This window comes from Scaptodrosophila lebanonensis, unplaced genomic scaffold (assembly GCF_003285725.1).
Source record: "Scaptodrosophila lebanonensis strain 11010-0011.00,11010-0021.00 unplaced genomic scaffold, SlebRS2 tig00001412-arrow-pilon, whole genome shotgun sequence".
Classification (NCBI taxonomy): Eukaryota; Metazoa; Arthropoda; class Insecta; order Diptera; family Drosophilidae; genus Scaptodrosophila; species Scaptodrosophila lebanonensis.
Window position 1 is genome coordinate 4,242,173 of NW_022060739.1, and position 17,628 is coordinate 4,259,800.

Consider the following 17,628-nt stretch of genomic DNA (forward strand, 5'->3'; position numbering starts at 1 on the left):
GAAAAGTGGCAGGACACGCCACAATGACTTTGAACACGAGTAGGAGTATATAGGAGAGCAGTTAGCGGAGCTCGCTTCGAGCTTCAAAAAAGTTCCCATATTAAAGAAAAGTGTGCCACAAATATAAAGAAATAAAGATGGCAGCAGAGAGATGGCGAGAGAAAGAGAATTACTCGGGCTTGAAAATGAAAATCAACAGTGCAATTTGCAATGTTGCTTGCCTCTTTGTTAGCCCCGACAAAAGCCGACTAAAAACTTGAAAAGCGCAGCAAAAGTTGTAACCACCACCAACAACCACCCAACCTCTAGAACCACTCGAAAACGACATTCCCTTTATCAACTTTTGCCAAGATTGGAGCAGGCAAATGTGTATGTATGTGTATGTGTGTGTATGTCGGTGTGTGTGTGTGTTTGTACTTGCAACACCAAAAATAACAAGGACAGTGGGTGTTAAAAGTTCACTGAGACAGAGCGAGAGAGAGAGAGAGAGAGAGAGAGAATGAGAAAATGTGTATTGTGTTCATTATAATGGAATAATAAACCGAAACGTCAACGAGAGGACAAGCTGCTCCCAACTAGGCACGCCGAACTCTGTCAAGACGTTGTTGGGCCAACAGGCAATGTCTTTTTTGTTGCAGCTACTGTTTTTGTTGTTGTTGTTTTTGTCATTCTTAAGTTTCAACCCGCTATACTTTATTTTTTTCCTTGACTTAGTTAATAAACCCGAAAAGTTTTGTCTTCATTATCGTAGCACACAACCTTATGAGATTGCATGGTGCAACTCCTTCATGTGGCAACTCGAGTGTCCTGGCCCTAGTGGTTAATTAGAAGTTTGCCCAAAATGTCGTTGCATGCGAGCCAAAAGTCAAAGTTAATCCGCTGCTATAGGATAATGGACAATGTTATGCCGCCGCCGGCTGTCTCATTGTTGCCCAGATACTTATATATGTATGAATGTATGTATATCTGCCTATTCACATACTTAAATACCTACATACATACATACGTACATACATGGACATCCGTTTATTAGGGAAGAAGGCAATCTCATTGCTGCGCATTTCTAAGCCGCGCGCACACTGACTCAAACCAACAATGCCAACACACAAATGCCATAAATAATGCAACAAACTTGTGCATATTTTGTGGCGAAGAAAGCTAAACAACAAGGACAACAGCAGCAGTAGCAGCAGCAGTAGCAGAAACAGGAGCAACAACAACAGCAATGCGCTTAGAAAGTCAACACGACAACTTCATTAAGCACCAACACGTTGACACTTCCGCCTTGAGGGTTCATTTCCGCTAAGAACGACACACGAGCGTACACACATACAAACATAGATACATAGATACGCACTCTACATTTGTATCCTGGCAGTGTGTAAATTTGTATCTAAACAGCGTACACCGCACGAATGCGCTTGCATGTATAAGTATGTATGTATGTGTGCGAGTGTTTGCAATCAGGCTAAAAAGGACCTTCCGCCTGACAGCTCAAGCATGCATTGTAAGCATTTGCAAGGATTTGCAGCATCCACATTACATTTAAATGCCCTTTAAAGTTGTACAAAATGTATGTTGTGCAAATGCAAACAACAACAAAGCGATTTGAAAATGTAAACAAACAGCTGGTTTTGCGCGTCTCCAAAGTCAGCTGTTAACTTTTAACTGATAACAGTAATCGGGGCAGTTGGCAACGCGACGCCAACTATCGATAAGCTATCGAGTTGAGCACTACACGTGCATGAGCAACAGCTTATTCTTGTATTTAATAAAGTAGGACTATAATTAAAATGCTAGACAAAATGAAGACAACGCCGGAGTTGACAAACTCCCGGCCCTGTTTCAAAGAGATACCCGAAAAATTGAACGAAGTAAGTGGCTATTAGGTGCCTCTTCTGGCTGCCGGCAATAATGTTCTTTATGTTTTTTAAGCACCTCATCAACTTGGGTGCTCCGCATGTGAATTCATTTGATGAAATGTTAAATGTGGGACTGGCGAACCTGGCCAAGCGCATATATCCCGTACATTTTCAGTCGCCAGCCGGGGAGCGCATTTCATTTAAAGTGGAGAGTATCTGGATATCTAAGCCACAGGTGCCCATGGATGCGATTGAGGTGCGAACACGCGAAATCTACCCGACAGATGCGCGACAGCTGCATGTCTCATACGGCGGCATGTGTAGCGTGCGACTGAGCTGGACTGTTAATGATATAGAGAAGAGCGCCATTAACATGGATCTAGGTGAAGTGCCGATTATGTTGCGTTCAGCTGCCTGCAATTTGCACAAAGCTACACCAGCGGATATGGTAAAGCATGGCGAGCACGACAGTGAATGGGGTGGCATATTTGTAATACGTGGCAACGAGAAGATCGTTCGCATGCTGATGTTGAGTAGAAGAAATTATCCCATTTGTGTGAAGCGCTCCACCTGGAAGGATCGCGGACACAACTTTAGCGAGCTGGGAATATTGGTCCAAACTGTGCGCGACGATGAAGTCTCCTTCTCCAATGTTCTGCACTACTTGAACAATGGAACGGCCAGATTTATGTTCTCACACTACAAACGTTTGTCGTACATTCCCGTGTGTCTTATACTGAAATGTCTGATGGACTACACAGATGAAGAAATCTATAACCGGTTGGTGCATGGCTACGAGTGGGATCAATACTATGTGTCGTGTGTGCAGGCAATGCTACGCGAGGTGCAAAACGAAGGCGTCTACACACATGGACAGTGTAGGTCATTTATGGGCACGCTTTTCAGAGGCCGACTTTACCAGGTACCCGAGTGGCGACCCGACGAGGATGTCACTGATTATATTTTGAAAGAGAGAATTATGGTACATCTGGACAACTATGAAGACAAGTTCAATTTAATTGTATTCATGATACAAAAGCTCTTCCAATGCGCTCAGGGCAAGTTCAAAGTGGAAAATGTAGATGCTGTAATGATGCAGGAAGTGTTGCTGCCGGGACATCTATACCAAAAATATCTAGGCGAACGCCTAGAACAATGGCTTACACTAGGGAAAAAATACCTTCAAAAGAAATTAAACACACCCGATGTGCTTATCAACAGCTCCATTATGTATCAAAGTATGCGCAATGCCGGCGGTATTGGGCGCGCCATGGAATCCTTTTTAGCCACAGGCAATGTAATCTCACGCGGTGGTATGGGCTTGATGCAAAACAGTGGTATGGTTATAATGGCCGAGAACATTAATCGGATGCGGTATATGTCGCATTTTCGCGCTGTGCATCGAGGTTCCTACTTTACTACAATGCGCACCACTGATGCACGTCAGCTGCTGCCAGATGCCTGGGGCTTCATCTGTCCAGTCCACACGCCAGACGGCACGCCCTGCGGTCTATTGAATCACTTGTCATTGATGTGTGAGATATCGCCGAGACCAGATCCATCCGAAGTGCAGGTGGGTAAACTAAAAACTTTCCAACAACGATAGATTTATTCTCATTTATCTGTTTACACATTTTTTAGATGATTCCCCAAAAACTAGTTGATATGGGGATGCTGCCGATTTCAGCTCGCACAGATCCTGAAGCTAAGCTCTATGTCGTATTCCTAGATGGCAAGCATCTAGGTCACATAATGCAGACTGATGCGCATAAAATAGTCGAGTATTTGCGTTTTGCAAAGATCACGGGGAAAATGCCAAAAATGATGGAAATCGCATTTATACCTTATCGAAAAAATGGACAATTTCCTGGACTCTTTCTCTACACTGGCCCGGCACGCATGATGCGTCCGGTTTGGAATTTAAAGTGGAATAAAATAGAATATATTGGCACACTGGAGCAAGTGTATATGGAAATAGCTATTGATAAGAAGGAGGTATATCCCGATTTCACAACACACTTGGAATTGGCAAAAACGAGCTTTATGAGCAATTTGGCAAATCTAATACCAATGCCGGATTACAATCAATCGCCTAGAAACATGTACCAGTGCCAGATGGGTAAACAAACGATGGGCACGCCGTGTCTGAACTGGCCCAAGCAGGCTGCCAATAAGTTGTATCGTCTGCAGACGCCAGGCACACCCCTCTTCCGACCCGTACATTATGATAACATAGGTCTAGATGACTTTGCTATGGGTACCAATGCCATTGTGGCTGTCATCTCATATACGGGCTACGATATGGAGGATGCCATGATTATTAACAAGGCGGCCTATGAACGTGGCTTTGCCTATGGCAGTATTTACAAATCGAAATTCATCGAACTAGACAAAAATAGCTATTTTGCCCGTAGTCCACATATGCCAGAACTGGTGAAGCACCTCGACACTGATGGATTGCCGCATCCGGGTACAAAACTATCCCATGGGTCTCCGCTCTACAGGTAAGTCGCAATTGAAAATACTGGCTACAATGCTATACCTATTTATTTGTATGTCCAATTGTTCTTTGCAGCTACTTTGACGGCGAGGTCTCCACCTACAAAGTTGCAAAACTGGACGAAGCGGAGGACTGCATGGTGGACAGCGTGAGGCAGTTGGGCAGTTTTGAGCTAACGCCCAAGCGAAATGTATGCATAACATTGCGGGTGCCACGCCCTGCCACTATTGGTGACAAGTTTGCCTCGCGTGCCGGCCAAAAGGGCATATGTTCGCAAAAGTATCCTGCGGAAGATTTGCCATTCACCGAAAGCGGTCTTATACCCGACATTGTCTTCAATCCTCACGGTTTCCCCTCTCGCATGACAATTGCCATGATGATCGAGACCATGGCTGGTAAAAGTGCAGCAGTACATGGCACTGTTTACGACGCCACGCCCTTCCGTTTTTCGGAAAAGAACACGGCGATTAATTACTTTGGTAAAATGCTCGAGGCGGGTGGCTACAACTATTATGGCACCGAGCGCCTTTATTCGGGCATTGACGGACGCGAAATGAAGGCGGACATTTTCTTTGGTGTGGTCCATTACCAGCGCCTGCGTCACATGGTATTCGATAAGTGGCAGGTGCGTTCCACGGGCGCAGTGGAGTCACGCACACACCAACCCATAAAGGGTCGCAAGCGCGGTGGCGGCGTGCGTTTCGGTGAAATGGAGCGTGACGCCCTCATATCCCATGGGGCCTCATTTCTGCTTCAGGATCGACTCTTTCACAACTCGGACAAAACGCACACGCTTGTGTGCCACAAGTGTGGCAGCATCTTGTCGCCCATGCAACAGATTGTCAAGCGCAACGAGACGGGGGGACTGTCCTCGACGGCGGAAACGTGCCGACTGTGTGGCGACAGCGGTGCTGTAAGCCTGATTGAGATTCCTTTCAGTTACAAGTTTTTGGTTACCGAGCTAAGTTCGGTGAACATAAACGCTAGATTTAAGCTTACTGAAATATAATGTTGACAATTTTATACCCCTTACCTAAAAGAAATGGGTATTTTGTTTTTAGCAATAAAGTTTGTATTCTAAGTAAGAAAGCGTCCTCAATTGAAAACGTATTAAGCTAAAACTGCTTAATAGCATCTTCTATATGTAGCTATATATTTTTACAGGTCCGATATGTTTCAAAGGAACGTAGCATTTAATTGTATGTTTGCGGATATGTATTAAGAAGTTTGTTAACATGCGAAATGTACTCAGTCCTGACAATTATATCCATAAAGCTGTTCTATATTATAAATAAAATCAATTTAAAAAATTATTTTCCATCTTTGAAAGATATGTTGTTACCAATTGTATATTATTACATCAAAATCGTGGACAAAATTTCATATCCCGCTCAAATATCAGACGATGTGAATAGAGGGCTTGCATGAGGAAAGTTTCTACGTCCGTAAGACCCTCACAGAACGCTTTATGCCACTTTAATAATTCTTCCTCAATAGATTAGACTCCCCAAAACACTTATGTAACATCTTCAATGATTCAGTGTAATTCATATATGAATATGTAAGTAAATGTCCAAATCATTCAAATAATAGTATTCTCGTGTTGATTTTAAATAGATTTTATTTATTTAAATACATATCTTTAATTACGTTACAGTTAAATTCCTGCATTTGCTATATGTAGTTTGCTGTTTTTGTGTTTGTTTGAATTTATTTAACAATTTAACTATTGCACTTTAGAAAAAAATAATATTCTCCAAACAGTTTGCAAATAAGAGTAGTATATTCTCCAAGTATTTAGTTTACATTAACTTTGTTCTTCTTTAAATGGCTTGGAATTTTGGCTCATTTTCAGTATGAATGCGAATCATGTATGTATGTAGTACACTATATATTTAATAATCTGTAGTTTATATTCAGTGAGTCACGCTTCGGTTGTCATCGGCTTGGACAATAAAATGAAAGAGAATTATGACTAAGCAAAAATAACACAAATCGTGCAGTTCGAACCAAGTTTTGGAATCATCTGTGACCAATGGCAAGCGAAACGTGAGCACCAAAATTGTTAATAACGAGCGGAACACAATATACAAAATTCATTTGGATACACTAATTAATTAGTTTATGTTTATAGTTTTACACATGCATGGTGTCGTTCCATTTATATGTATGTATATATTTTTGTTTTTGTTCAACAATGTTTATTCAAAATTTGCTTATGATCTTGAGTTTTCACCACTAATTATTTGTCTATCATTTAATGAGATTTATTCTTTTTGAAATACCGTCGTTTTCTTATCTCAAGTCCTGCAACACGCACATCTCAAAACATTAAACATGGGGGCGGGGCTTTATGCATCAATTAGTTTATGTATATGTATGTATATATTTATATATATATATATATAAATGTATATATTTAGTATTGTATAACATAACGATTTTTTGTTTGCTTGTATTTATAATTTTCGAATTATAATTTGTTTTTAATAAGCTTGGTTGTGTTTTTGTTTTTATTTTTTATTACAACGACGTTTATATACTAAGTATATATGTATGTGTTTGTATGAATGTTTATGTATGCATGTATACGTTATATGTATGTATGTATTTATGTAATAATATCCAACTGCTACAATTTTTCAAAATTATGCAACAATTCGTAATTTGTCATATAACATAATCTAATTATGTTCTCCACAAAAATACTACTACATGAACTTTTTGAGCTTAGCATTTACAAAGAAATTGTGGCGGTATATAAAAGAAAACGTAAAAGAAAAAAGAATAATGCATATAGAAGATTGGTTGAGTACAGATCGCAAGTTAAGAGCTAGTTGATAAAAAATTGGCGAGCATGCAGCTCTAAATTGTGGCCAAAAACTGGCAAGCTTTAAAAATGAAAGCTTGTCATCTATGTGGGGGGGAAGTCAGCGTGCAGTTGCAAGTAAGTATGTGTGTATAGGTACGTGTAGGGGCCCAAGTGGGCGTGTTGTATGGTTGTCTCAGGCATACAGTACAAGTACAGGTAAAACTCGAGTTACTTTTTAACTTAACTTAAGTCACAAATTTCGAGAGGAAAACACTTTACATACATTAGCCAACTTTGCCATAACTACGATTTCTCTTTTCTTTCTTTCTTTTTTTTGTTTGATTTGTAATTAAAGTGGTATTTGCAATTTCTCTAGGTGATTTAGCGAACGCTCTTTTCTTAGGATTGTGCATTTGTAAAGTGGTGATTTGTTTCTGTTTTGTGGTTGTTCTTGTCTAAACATCTTTTTTTAGTTATACATATGTATATTTATATATGATTGGTTTGTTTGTTTGTGTGGCGGCAAATCGTTGCTTAAAACTGATCCGACAGCAAATCGCAAATTTCACGAGTTACGGTCTCCTTGCTAGCGCGAATGGTCAGTCGGAACATCTGTAAGATAAAGTAGTGAGTATTGTCGGGTATTGTTATCTGAGGATGATCTTAACTTACCTGTGCCTGCTTATTGGGCTCCAATCGCAATAAGCAGCCCACCTGTTGCGTCTGTGTGTGTATTATGCCCGCACATACCATATTATCGGGATTGGGATCCACATTATCCAGCAGTTGCATTCCAAAACCCATTAGTTTATTCCTTGCGCCTGGCAAATCCAAAGGCTGTTGCGCCTTAAACACCTTTTGTGACCTCTGTTGTTCGCTGTAAGCATATAATTTTCAATTAAGGATAATATTATATTTGTATTTTTATACGCTGTACTATTTGTCTGGAGAAACTCTAGGATTACGAAATCGCTGAACCCATAATGACCAACGTAATAAGCAGATACGCCGCCAGTTTATTGGGTAGTATGTGCTATATAACTTCTTTTTTGACTCACCCGCTCAGATTTTTCCATCTGGCAAAGAAGGATTCTGCGTTCATTTCGGTTGGCTCGAAGAATTTGTTCACGCTCAGTGGCAGCTTAATGCTAAACTTTTGCTGTGTACCATTGTAACGAAAGCTAATCTCAATGGTAGGTGCATCCGCATAGTCTTCAATGCATTCGGCTGTGAGCAATTGTTGGATTTGTGCGCCTGCCTCGAGCGTTGGTTCCACCGCCTTCATTTGCACATTGAGCTTCAGGGCATCTTCCGCCGACCATTGCAAGACGGGATTGAAGTTCTGTAAAACAATGGGTTGACAAATTATGTAATAGCTATTAAATTATATGGTCATTAGATTTAGTCCAACCAACAATTTCTATTTTCACGGCAATTTATAATCATTGCTCGCAACAAATACACATAAGCCCGGCTCTGGTATTCTAATTTTAGAAATCACACTCATTTTCTTAATTCCCCGAGAACTATTTGCTTTGCCAATTCGAGATTTTCTCATTACTATACTTTGTTTTAGTCTTATTATATATTCCGCGCCTATTTAGTTTTAATTTAAACTTTAATTGAAGAAAACCCCCTCATATACGAAGGTTGGTGTTTATTAATTTATGAAGAAAAATGCAATAAGTTCTAAACTTGAATTAGCACTAAACGAAAATATAATTATTGGCCAAAGACCTAAAATACTCACCGACAGTGCCACCTGTGTCTTATTGCCATAGAACAGGCCGAGACGACCCAAATTCTGTCGGAATTCGCTCTTAACGCCAATCTGTAGCATTTCGTTTTCGAAAAGCACGCCATTGTTTTTAAAGAGAAACTTTTTGGTGTTGTAGACCGCAGCATTGTTGTTGCCATAGATATCGCCCAAGACGTCGATCAGCGTATTATTCGTATTATTCACATTATTCGAGGGCGGTGTGCTCAGACCAAGCAGATCCGCATTTGCATTGCTATTAAGTTTGTTGTGATTCACGTGCGTATTATTTTGCACCACAGATGTGGGTGCTGGACTCTTAGATTCCCGTATCTCGTTCTCGGGCACACGTCCAGGCTTCTTCTTCTTCAGCACGGTCAATATGGAGCTCTCACGCTCTGGGAATGACGGCATCTCCTCCAGCACAGTGGCCAACACATCTGTGGAGGCCACGATGCTTAATTGCAGATATTCGCTGGCACGCTGTTGTAGCTCGGCGTCCGCCGATCGTAAATTACTGTGCTGACGGAATACTTCCTGAATATTGGTTCGTATTTCGGGAAACAGATTGATGAATTTGATGTATGTGGAGAGTAGAAGGGCGCGCGTCATGGGGGAGCACAAATGATATTTGGAGTGCAGGAGCTTGAACTGAACCAATGGTGCTGAACGTGAATCGCCAGCAATCAGGTTGCCAAACTCGCCCAGTATATAGCCACCCACTTTTACCATATTCTCATGGCAGGCGGGCGCCTGCAGTGCCTCGAAAACTGTCTTGGCAGCATAGCCCTGCACCTCCTCGCGATTGATGACGATTTGTATAACACGGTACCAGACCTCTTCGGAAACATAATCGCCAGCGATGCGTATGAGATTAAGTATGACATCAACGTACCTGAAGATGAGAAGTAAAGGTAATTAATACAATATTCGTCATTTATAGCTGCATGTGAAACTAAATTAAATTCAAATTACAACAGATGTGAGAACTCTAATCATACACAAATATTCTATATAATACTATATCTAGATAGGTGAACAAAAGGTGAAGGTACACCAAAAAAGACTAATATAGTATCTGTCTGTCTTCAAATATCTAAATTCCTTCTCTTGAGACCTTTACTTAACGGTATAGAAGTACGCCACTTACCAAGTGTAGTCGGTAGCATATTTCTCGGCCAATATGGCCACCTTCAGCACCATTTCCTCGCGTATGGAATAGTCCGCTGTCTCCAGATAGTTGAGCATCTCCTGTACGATTTCCTCGGCATTGGCACGATCGCACATGGCATACAATAAATCGACGGCCATTTGTCGCACCGATACATCTTTCTCCATTTTCATGGACAATATAACAACTTCCTGATGCTTCTTGACCTCTTCATGCGAAAACTCCGATGTGGCCAGATGACACATGGACTCCAGAGCCAAATAGCGTAAATTTGTCTCGCGGTTGCTCAAAAACTGGCCCAACTGATTGCAGGCGCGCACCAATAAATTCGGCTCGCTATCGCTGTGTATAATCAAGTTGATAGCCTCGAATAGCACCGCATTCTTTGCATTCGAGTGCTGAACCTTTTTGCTCTTTGGTGGCTCCTGTGCCTTGTTCAAAATCGTCTCCAGAGTTTCATTCAATCGTGCACGAACACCCGGTTCCTCGGTAACAGGATTATAGTTTTGCAGCAGACGCAACAACTTCACCGAGAGCCAAGGAGCCGGTACAAAATAGTACGTGTAGTCCTGCAAATCCGTATAGCTGGCGGTTACAATGCGCGACAGCCGGGAAACAGCCAAATTCACGCAACCCTTGTACTCATCCGGATTACGCTTGACCAGAGCATCGATCAGCGAGGTGGCAGCCGTTACCACGCCCATGTGCTGATCATTGAGCAAATGTATGATGCGCGAAGTCCATTCGCCGCCGGGTATGATGTCCGGCGACGAACGGAACAAACGCAGCAGACAAAGCGCAGCCGATTGCTTCACCACATCCATAGTATCGCCCGATACCAACAACTTGGGTATCTCATTGGAAAACGATTCGGCCATATCGCGACTACCAATATTGGCAATGCACTGCAGAGCCAAATTAACATGCACAGGATTGCGTGACTGCAAATCATTCTTTATGGATTGAATGATGAGGCGGATCAAATCGCTGTTTGTGTTGACCAGCACCGAAATGAAGAGATAACCCTGCAAACATATCGAAAAGTCACACTTAGAAATCATTAATTAATTGTACTTAAAATTACTTACAATTTGCTTCTCCGAGTATTTGTTGGAGGACAACAAATTGACAGCCTCCATGTGACCAAAGTCAATGTCATGTCCAAGCAAAAATATGAATAGCAGCTTACACACATATTTCTTTTTCTGATACCCATCCAGCGTTTTGTCTCCTTTAAATTTGCTGCGTATGTTGGCCAACTCTTTGTTTATGCGCTTTACCTCGGCCTCTTTACTTTTACCTGGGGAAATGGAGGAAAAGTTTAAAATTCGTTGGTCATAAAACAGCACAAGGGAAATTGGATATATGTACGTATTCTTCAATGCCACTTCATATCAATTATATACCAAAAATTAGGTCAAACATTAATACATTTTTTTGTTAATCAATTCAAATAGCAAGCTTTCGCATCATAATAACATAAATACTACTATTGGACAAACGAAGAAGCAAAAATAAATTAAAAGCAATCCTGAGGTACCCATTAAAAATCAGAGTATAAATTAGAAATTAATTAATTCAGGCCATGTTTTCTCCCTCATATTATGTAATTCAGGGCATGTAGCTTTTGGAATTTTCAGCCCCGTTTTAAATTAAAATGGGGTAGCATTAATATGATAGAAATATCATAGGTAAGTTTTTTAAGTAGAACACATAGATATGTAATTGCTTTTTATAAACCTGGACTTGTAACGTCTTTGAGTGTAACTACTTTTTGATTAACATACTATATGAATACATATTATGTGCACAAACCGATATTTTTTAGCTGACTTCCAAATTTAGGAAAAAAAACTTGGCTTTTGTTATTAAGCAGCTTGACTGTATAAGCATAAATGCTTTAAACCTTTATCCAAAACGTTTATCGAGCCAGCACAAACAATTCACGTCTCTCATTTTCACACGTTCTCAATACAAAATGTTTAGTATGTGCCACTATACACACATATGCACATACATACATATATGAGTTATCGGCAAGATATCCGTTTGCATATGTATATGTAAGTTTGTAGAAAATTGCCAGATATTGTGGGAGGAGGTGAGTGCATTGCTCATAAGACTATTTCTCAAATGTGGTTTATTACCAAACAGCGATCGGTTTGCTTTACAATGCGGCTCATGAAAGCGCTCTCCATGTTGGGGCAAAAACCGCAAACAGACGGCGAGATTGTTATGAAGGCGCCAATTAGCATTAGTGCCAGGCACCGATTTGTTGCTCTGGAGAGCACCAAAGGCTCAGATACATACATATACATAAATACATATGTATGCTGATGCTGCTGACTATAAAACCAGTAATGACATTTATGATAATGCCATGAAATGCGACAAAGAGCGGCTACAAACTCAATGGCAGAGTTGAGCGTCAAGTTGAGTTTCAATCAACTTTACAGAGCAAACAATTGAGGCGCTCACACACATACACATGTATGTACATACATACAAGTGTGTCCAATGAGTGCCGCCCAGCTTTTTTGTTGTTTGTGCCGCCACTGTTGCTGGTGTTCTCGCAATTAAACAGAAGAAAACAGCTTTAAATTGACGCCCCTATATTATGGATAAGAAAAAACGCAGTGCACATGCCGCCTAATAAATTGAATTAAACCAAATATGTATTGCAAAATAGAGATCTCACAAATAAATAGATGTAACTACGTGTGTACGCATATACTTGTGTGTATGTCCATATGTGACTTTAGATAGTTATGAACACTTACAGTTTCTTATATCCGATATGAATACGGCCAGGCCTCTCATGCCATCCCCCCGCACCGGTGCCATTGTAGTTAGTTTGTTAATTTTCGCTGGTTTTATTCAAACTTGGGGGCGAAGAAAAATCTGTTTTCAGTGGCCGAGTCGCGGGCGCTCTTATCGCTCGAACTCGACGGCGGCGACAACAACGACGACGACGACCGTTGGCGACTGTTGTGGCGCTGCTGACAACGACGACGACTCTTGACTGCTTCTGCTTACTGACTGTTAAATGGGAATTTTATTTGCTTGCAGTGGCACTTCTGTTATTGTTGTTGCTGCTATTCTTCTTCTCTTGTTTGGTTGCCGCGCGCGCTCACTCTCTCTTTCTCTTCTTGCTCAGGCGACGGGCAATGAAGACGACCTGTTGAGAAGGCAACATTTGATTAGAAATCAATTGAAAATAAAAGCTATTGATTTTAAATATTTGGTGCGACGCTTTGAACTTTAACATTTAAAGGATGTGCGCCACCCGCTTACATACACACGCACGCACCCACTCATTACTGAATGTCATTGGTTTACATACATAGATATGTATGTATATATGTGGGATTATTTGGCAAGTGCATTGCAACTTGGCAGCGAATTTTAGTCGCAACAGGAACAACAAAATTGCTAATAGCTGATAAAGACTTTTGTCGCAATTAAAAATTAAACATTGCGCTAAACAGAAACAACGAAATGTTTTACTGTTTTATCGTATTTTTTGTGTGTATGCGCAAAGCTTATCGCATAGCATGGAACAACTTTTGAAACGCCTAATCTCACAATTTTTGGGCGTTCATTTGTTTAAACCATTCATATACATATGTAATTTTATGTCCAGCATTTGGACCACCGGCTTCCTCACTTGCTCTTTTGTTGTTTCTTTTGGACGCTTTTTCGCTTTCATGTCACGTCGCAGTCGACGTCATTTTTGCTGCTAGTTGGCCAAGCCAGCGTCGCAAGATGACGAAGACTTTTCAAAAAAAAACACAAAACAGCCACAAAATATGAACAAATTAAAAAATATAACTATGGCTTTTGATTCTGCTGTACCGCCGCTTACTTTTTCAACAGAAAAATGTCGATTATAGCCAAATTGCATGTAATTTTTTTTTTGGCTGACAAATTCTTTTCGAAGCGCTGGAATTTTTGGTTTGGCTTTCTCGCTATTGCTGCTACTTTTATCGCTGCTGTAGTTGTTGTTACACTGCGGAAATGGATCTCGTGGCGTAGAATTTCGTTGGAGACGACTTTTATTTTCACTTTATGTAACTCCAATTGATTTATGGCATTTATTTTTCGCACCAGCTCTTCACAACATTCACGGAATTCACGTAAATGCAGAAAATTTTTATTGATTGATTTTACGAGCCACTACCGCCATCTACTGGGTGTAGTGTTAGCAACATTAGCGTGGCGGCGCCCGCAAGTGCTGCAAAACGGGGCACGCGCGTTTTACAGCACTTGGAACTCTAGTCTCCGCCATTTTCGTGCATAAGTGTGTGTTTTTGCTAAAATGCATATAAAATAAACGAATTTATTCGTAATTGACTTAACTGGACAAATCAAAACGCCGCTGGCCAACGTGAACTATTGGCAAAGATCAAGTACATCCCTACAACAAAATAGACAGCCGCATGTCTTACGCAGCGCCCGTGCCCGTGTGTTATCGTCGTTGTCGCCTTTTTAGCCGCCGTGCATAATTGGTTAGAAATTGATTTTGAGGTTTTTTGGTGGGAACAGTTGAGAAGATTGACGGGCGGAGAATACGTTGCGAAAGTGCAACTTGTTGCATCCCAGTGTGTAGAGTGGTTAGCAGCCCAAAATGAGTTTTTCAAGTGACGAAGTCAACTATTTAGTTTTCCGATATCTTCAGGAGTCAGGTGAGTAATAACGAGACCGACGCACCATACATCCAATGTTGTAAAGAGTCGCAATCTTACCGGTAATTTTCCACTCATAGGCTTTCTACACTCGGCGTACGTGTTTGGCATAGAGTCGCACATCTCGCAGAGCAACATTAATGGCGCGCTTGTTCCTCCCGCCGCACTGCTGACCATAATTCAGAAGGGCCTGCTGTACACCGAAGTAGAGTGGAGCGTGGGCGAGGATGGCGAAGTGGCGCGTCCCATCGAGGGACTAAGTCTAATTGATGCTGTAATGCCAGAGGTGAAACCACCCAAGCCGGCGGTCAAGACGGAGCTGGCCAAGGCCGGTGTAGAGGCCAGCACGCCAGCAGGAGCAAATGCAAACAACAATGTTAAACCCGAGATTAAGATTGAGCCCGGCACGGGTGCTGCGGGAGCGGGCAAAACGGCCAGCAGTACAACGGGCACCAGCACACCCACGGGCAATGCAGAGTCGAGCGAAGTGGACTCGAGTGGAAATGCCAATGGGAACTCCACCAACACTGGCAATAACAATACAACGGGTGGCACAAATGCCACAGCCAACAACCAGCCCACAGCCTCAGCTGGTGGCGATGCTTCAGCGGCAGCGACGAACGCGAACAAAAAAGCTGGCTCCAGTGAGCCCGGCAATAGTACAACGAGCGCGACAAACAATGCGAATGCTACCAACACAGATGATGCCGCCTCATCGACATCGACAAATGGCAATGGCAGCACTTCGAGCAGTGTAGAGCAGCCCTCAGCGGGGGTGACAACCACAGGCAATGTGCCCGCATGCGCCGCTACGGACACAGCGACGGCAGCGGCGGCTGGTGGTGCAACGGCAGGTGCCAAAGCGCCCAGTGGTGCGTCAACAGCGCGTACCGGCTCTCAACCAGGCAATAATGTGCAGACTGGGGCCGCGACAGTTCAAAGTTCTGCACCTAGCAGCACCACCTCAAACAGTGGCACACCCGGTGGTACGGTGGAAGCCATGGAAATTGATCAGAGTATAGAGATTCCAGAGTCGAAGGCGCGCGTATTGCGCGGGCACGAAAGTGAAGTGTTCATTTGCGCTTGGAACCCAAGTCGCGATCTGCTGGCTAGCGGCTCAGGCGACAGTACCGCACGCATCTGGGACATGTCCGATGCGAATGCCAATTCCAATCAGTTGGTGTTGCGTCATTGCATACAAAAGGGTGGAGCTGAGGTGCCTAGCAACAAAGATGTCACCTCATTGGATTGGAATGTAAGTAAACTAACATTAAATAGCAATTTATGGTTAATAATTTGAATATTATATTCGGTGTAGTGTGATGGTTCATTGCTTGCTACCGGCAGCTATGATGGCTACGCACGCATTTGGAAGACAGATGGACGTCTCGCTTCTACGTTGGGCCAACATAAGGGTCCCATTTTTGCACTCAAGTGGAACAAATCCGGCAATTATATACTCTCGGCGGGTGTGGACAAAACGACTATCATTTGGGATGCCTCCACCGGTCAGTGTACCCAGCAATTTGCTTTCCACAGTGCACCGGCTCTGGATGTAGATTGGCAATCGAATCGTTCCTTTGCCTCGTGCAGCACAGATCAGCGCATTCATGTCTGCCGCTTGGGCATTAACGAGCCAATTAAAACGTTCCGCGGTCACACAAACGAGGTGAACGCCATCAAATGGTGTCCACAGGGCCAGTTGTTAGCCTCGTGTTCGGACGATATGACCCTGAAGATCTGGAGCATGTCACGCGATGTCTGCTGTCATGATCTGCAAGCGCACTCAAAGGAGATTTACACAATAAAATGGTCTCCGACTGGACCAGGCACCAACAATCCAAATACGAACCTTATACTTGCATCGGCGTCCTTTGATTCTACAGTACGTCTGTGGGATGTTGAAAGGGGCACATGCATTCACACGCTTACGAAGCATACGGAGCCCGTCTATTCGGTCGCATTCAGTCCAGATGGCAAGCATTTGGCATCGGGTAGTTTTGACAAGTGCGTTCACATTTGGAGCACCCAGACTGGACAGCTAGTGCACAGTTACAAAGGCACTGGCGGCATCTTTGAGGTTTGCTGGAATTCAAAGGGAACCAAAGTGGGTGCTAGTGCATCGGATGGCAGTGTCTTTGTGCTCGATCTTAGAAAGTTTTGATCACCGACTGGACTGCCACACATCGCCTCAGTACTCGTAGGATCTGCAGAATTGTCCTCTCCTTCTAACGAATTACTTGGCTATGTATATTAAGAATAACAATGGTCTATGTACACCGCTCGTTTGTATCATCTATTGCTTATTTGTCTTCTGACCTGTTCTCTTGTCCAATGTCTTGCATACGCTTAGACTTCAGCCACTTAATTATTGAAGAGAAAAAGTGTTATGGGACGACTGTGCTGGCGTTGCCAATGAGTCCGAACTCTGAGTTTTTGTAACGCACATGGCGATGCGCCAGCACCGCCGCAAACGCTTTTTAGCTTAGCATTAAGTTCAGTGTTTCTCTAACTAATCATTTTATACAAAACTCGTTTAGTATAACTTTATGCATTTTGTTAATGTATCGAAAGGTGAGATGGTCGCGCCTACCAACCACTTCAAACCCAGCGCCGGAAAAATTTTGATCAGCTCCTTTTAGTTTCATAGATGTAAGCATATTCATAGTTAGCCGGTGGGGTGGTATGCCCCTTGCAATTTATGAAGAGATTCACGCATACATTCAAACAGTGTAACTGCATCCCAGCGTAGCATGTAAAACGACCTTAAGCCTAAGATTATAAAACTAAAGTGGCAAAACAAAAAAACAGCAAAATTAATTAAAGCTCAAGAAATGCCCGT

At 42.3% G+C, this 17,628-nt stretch overlaps 3 protein-coding genes across 3 annotated transcripts; 2 read left to right on the forward strand and 1 right to left on the reverse strand.

Annotated features, from left to right (window-relative positions):
* The first annotated feature begins 1,793 nt into the window (after positions 1-1,793).
* On the forward strand, positions 1,794-5,516 carry LOC115631174 (DNA-directed RNA polymerase I subunit RPA2). The gene is made up of 4 exons (XM_030527864.1): positions 1,794-1,874; positions 1,936-3,435; positions 3,504-4,366; positions 4,438-5,516. The coding sequence occupies exons 1-4, from the start codon at positions 1,794-1,796 to the stop codon at positions 5,369-5,371; spliced, it is 3,378 nt and encodes a 1,125-aa protein (XP_030383724.1). The 3' UTR covers positions 5,372-5,516.
* A 1,495-nt stretch (positions 5,517-7,011) lies between these two features.
* Positions 7,012-14,246, reverse strand: LOC115631468 (AP-2 complex subunit alpha). Its single transcript, XM_030528221.1, has 8 exons — positions 13,967-14,246; positions 12,882-13,279; positions 11,190-11,401; positions 10,081-11,126; positions 8,925-9,825; positions 8,233-8,516; positions 7,847-8,051; positions 7,012-7,786 (listed from the first exon to the last, which is right to left on the reverse strand). Exons 2-8 carry the CDS (start codon positions 12,943-12,945, stop codon positions 7,709-7,711), a joined length of 2,790 nt encoding a protein of 929 aa, XP_030384081.1. The 5' UTR covers positions 12,946-13,279; positions 13,967-14,246; the 3' UTR covers positions 7,012-7,708.
* A 196-nt stretch (positions 14,247-14,442) lies between these two features.
* On the forward strand, positions 14,443-17,621 carry LOC115631073 (F-box-like/WD repeat-containing protein ebi). The gene is made up of 3 exons (XM_030527719.1): positions 14,443-14,786; positions 14,867-16,041; positions 16,105-17,621. Exons 1-3 carry the CDS (start codon positions 14,729-14,731, stop codon positions 16,948-16,950), a joined length of 2,079 nt encoding a protein of 692 aa, XP_030383579.1. The 5' UTR covers positions 14,443-14,728; the 3' UTR covers positions 16,951-17,621.
* Positions 17,622-17,628: the final 7 nt, after the last annotated feature.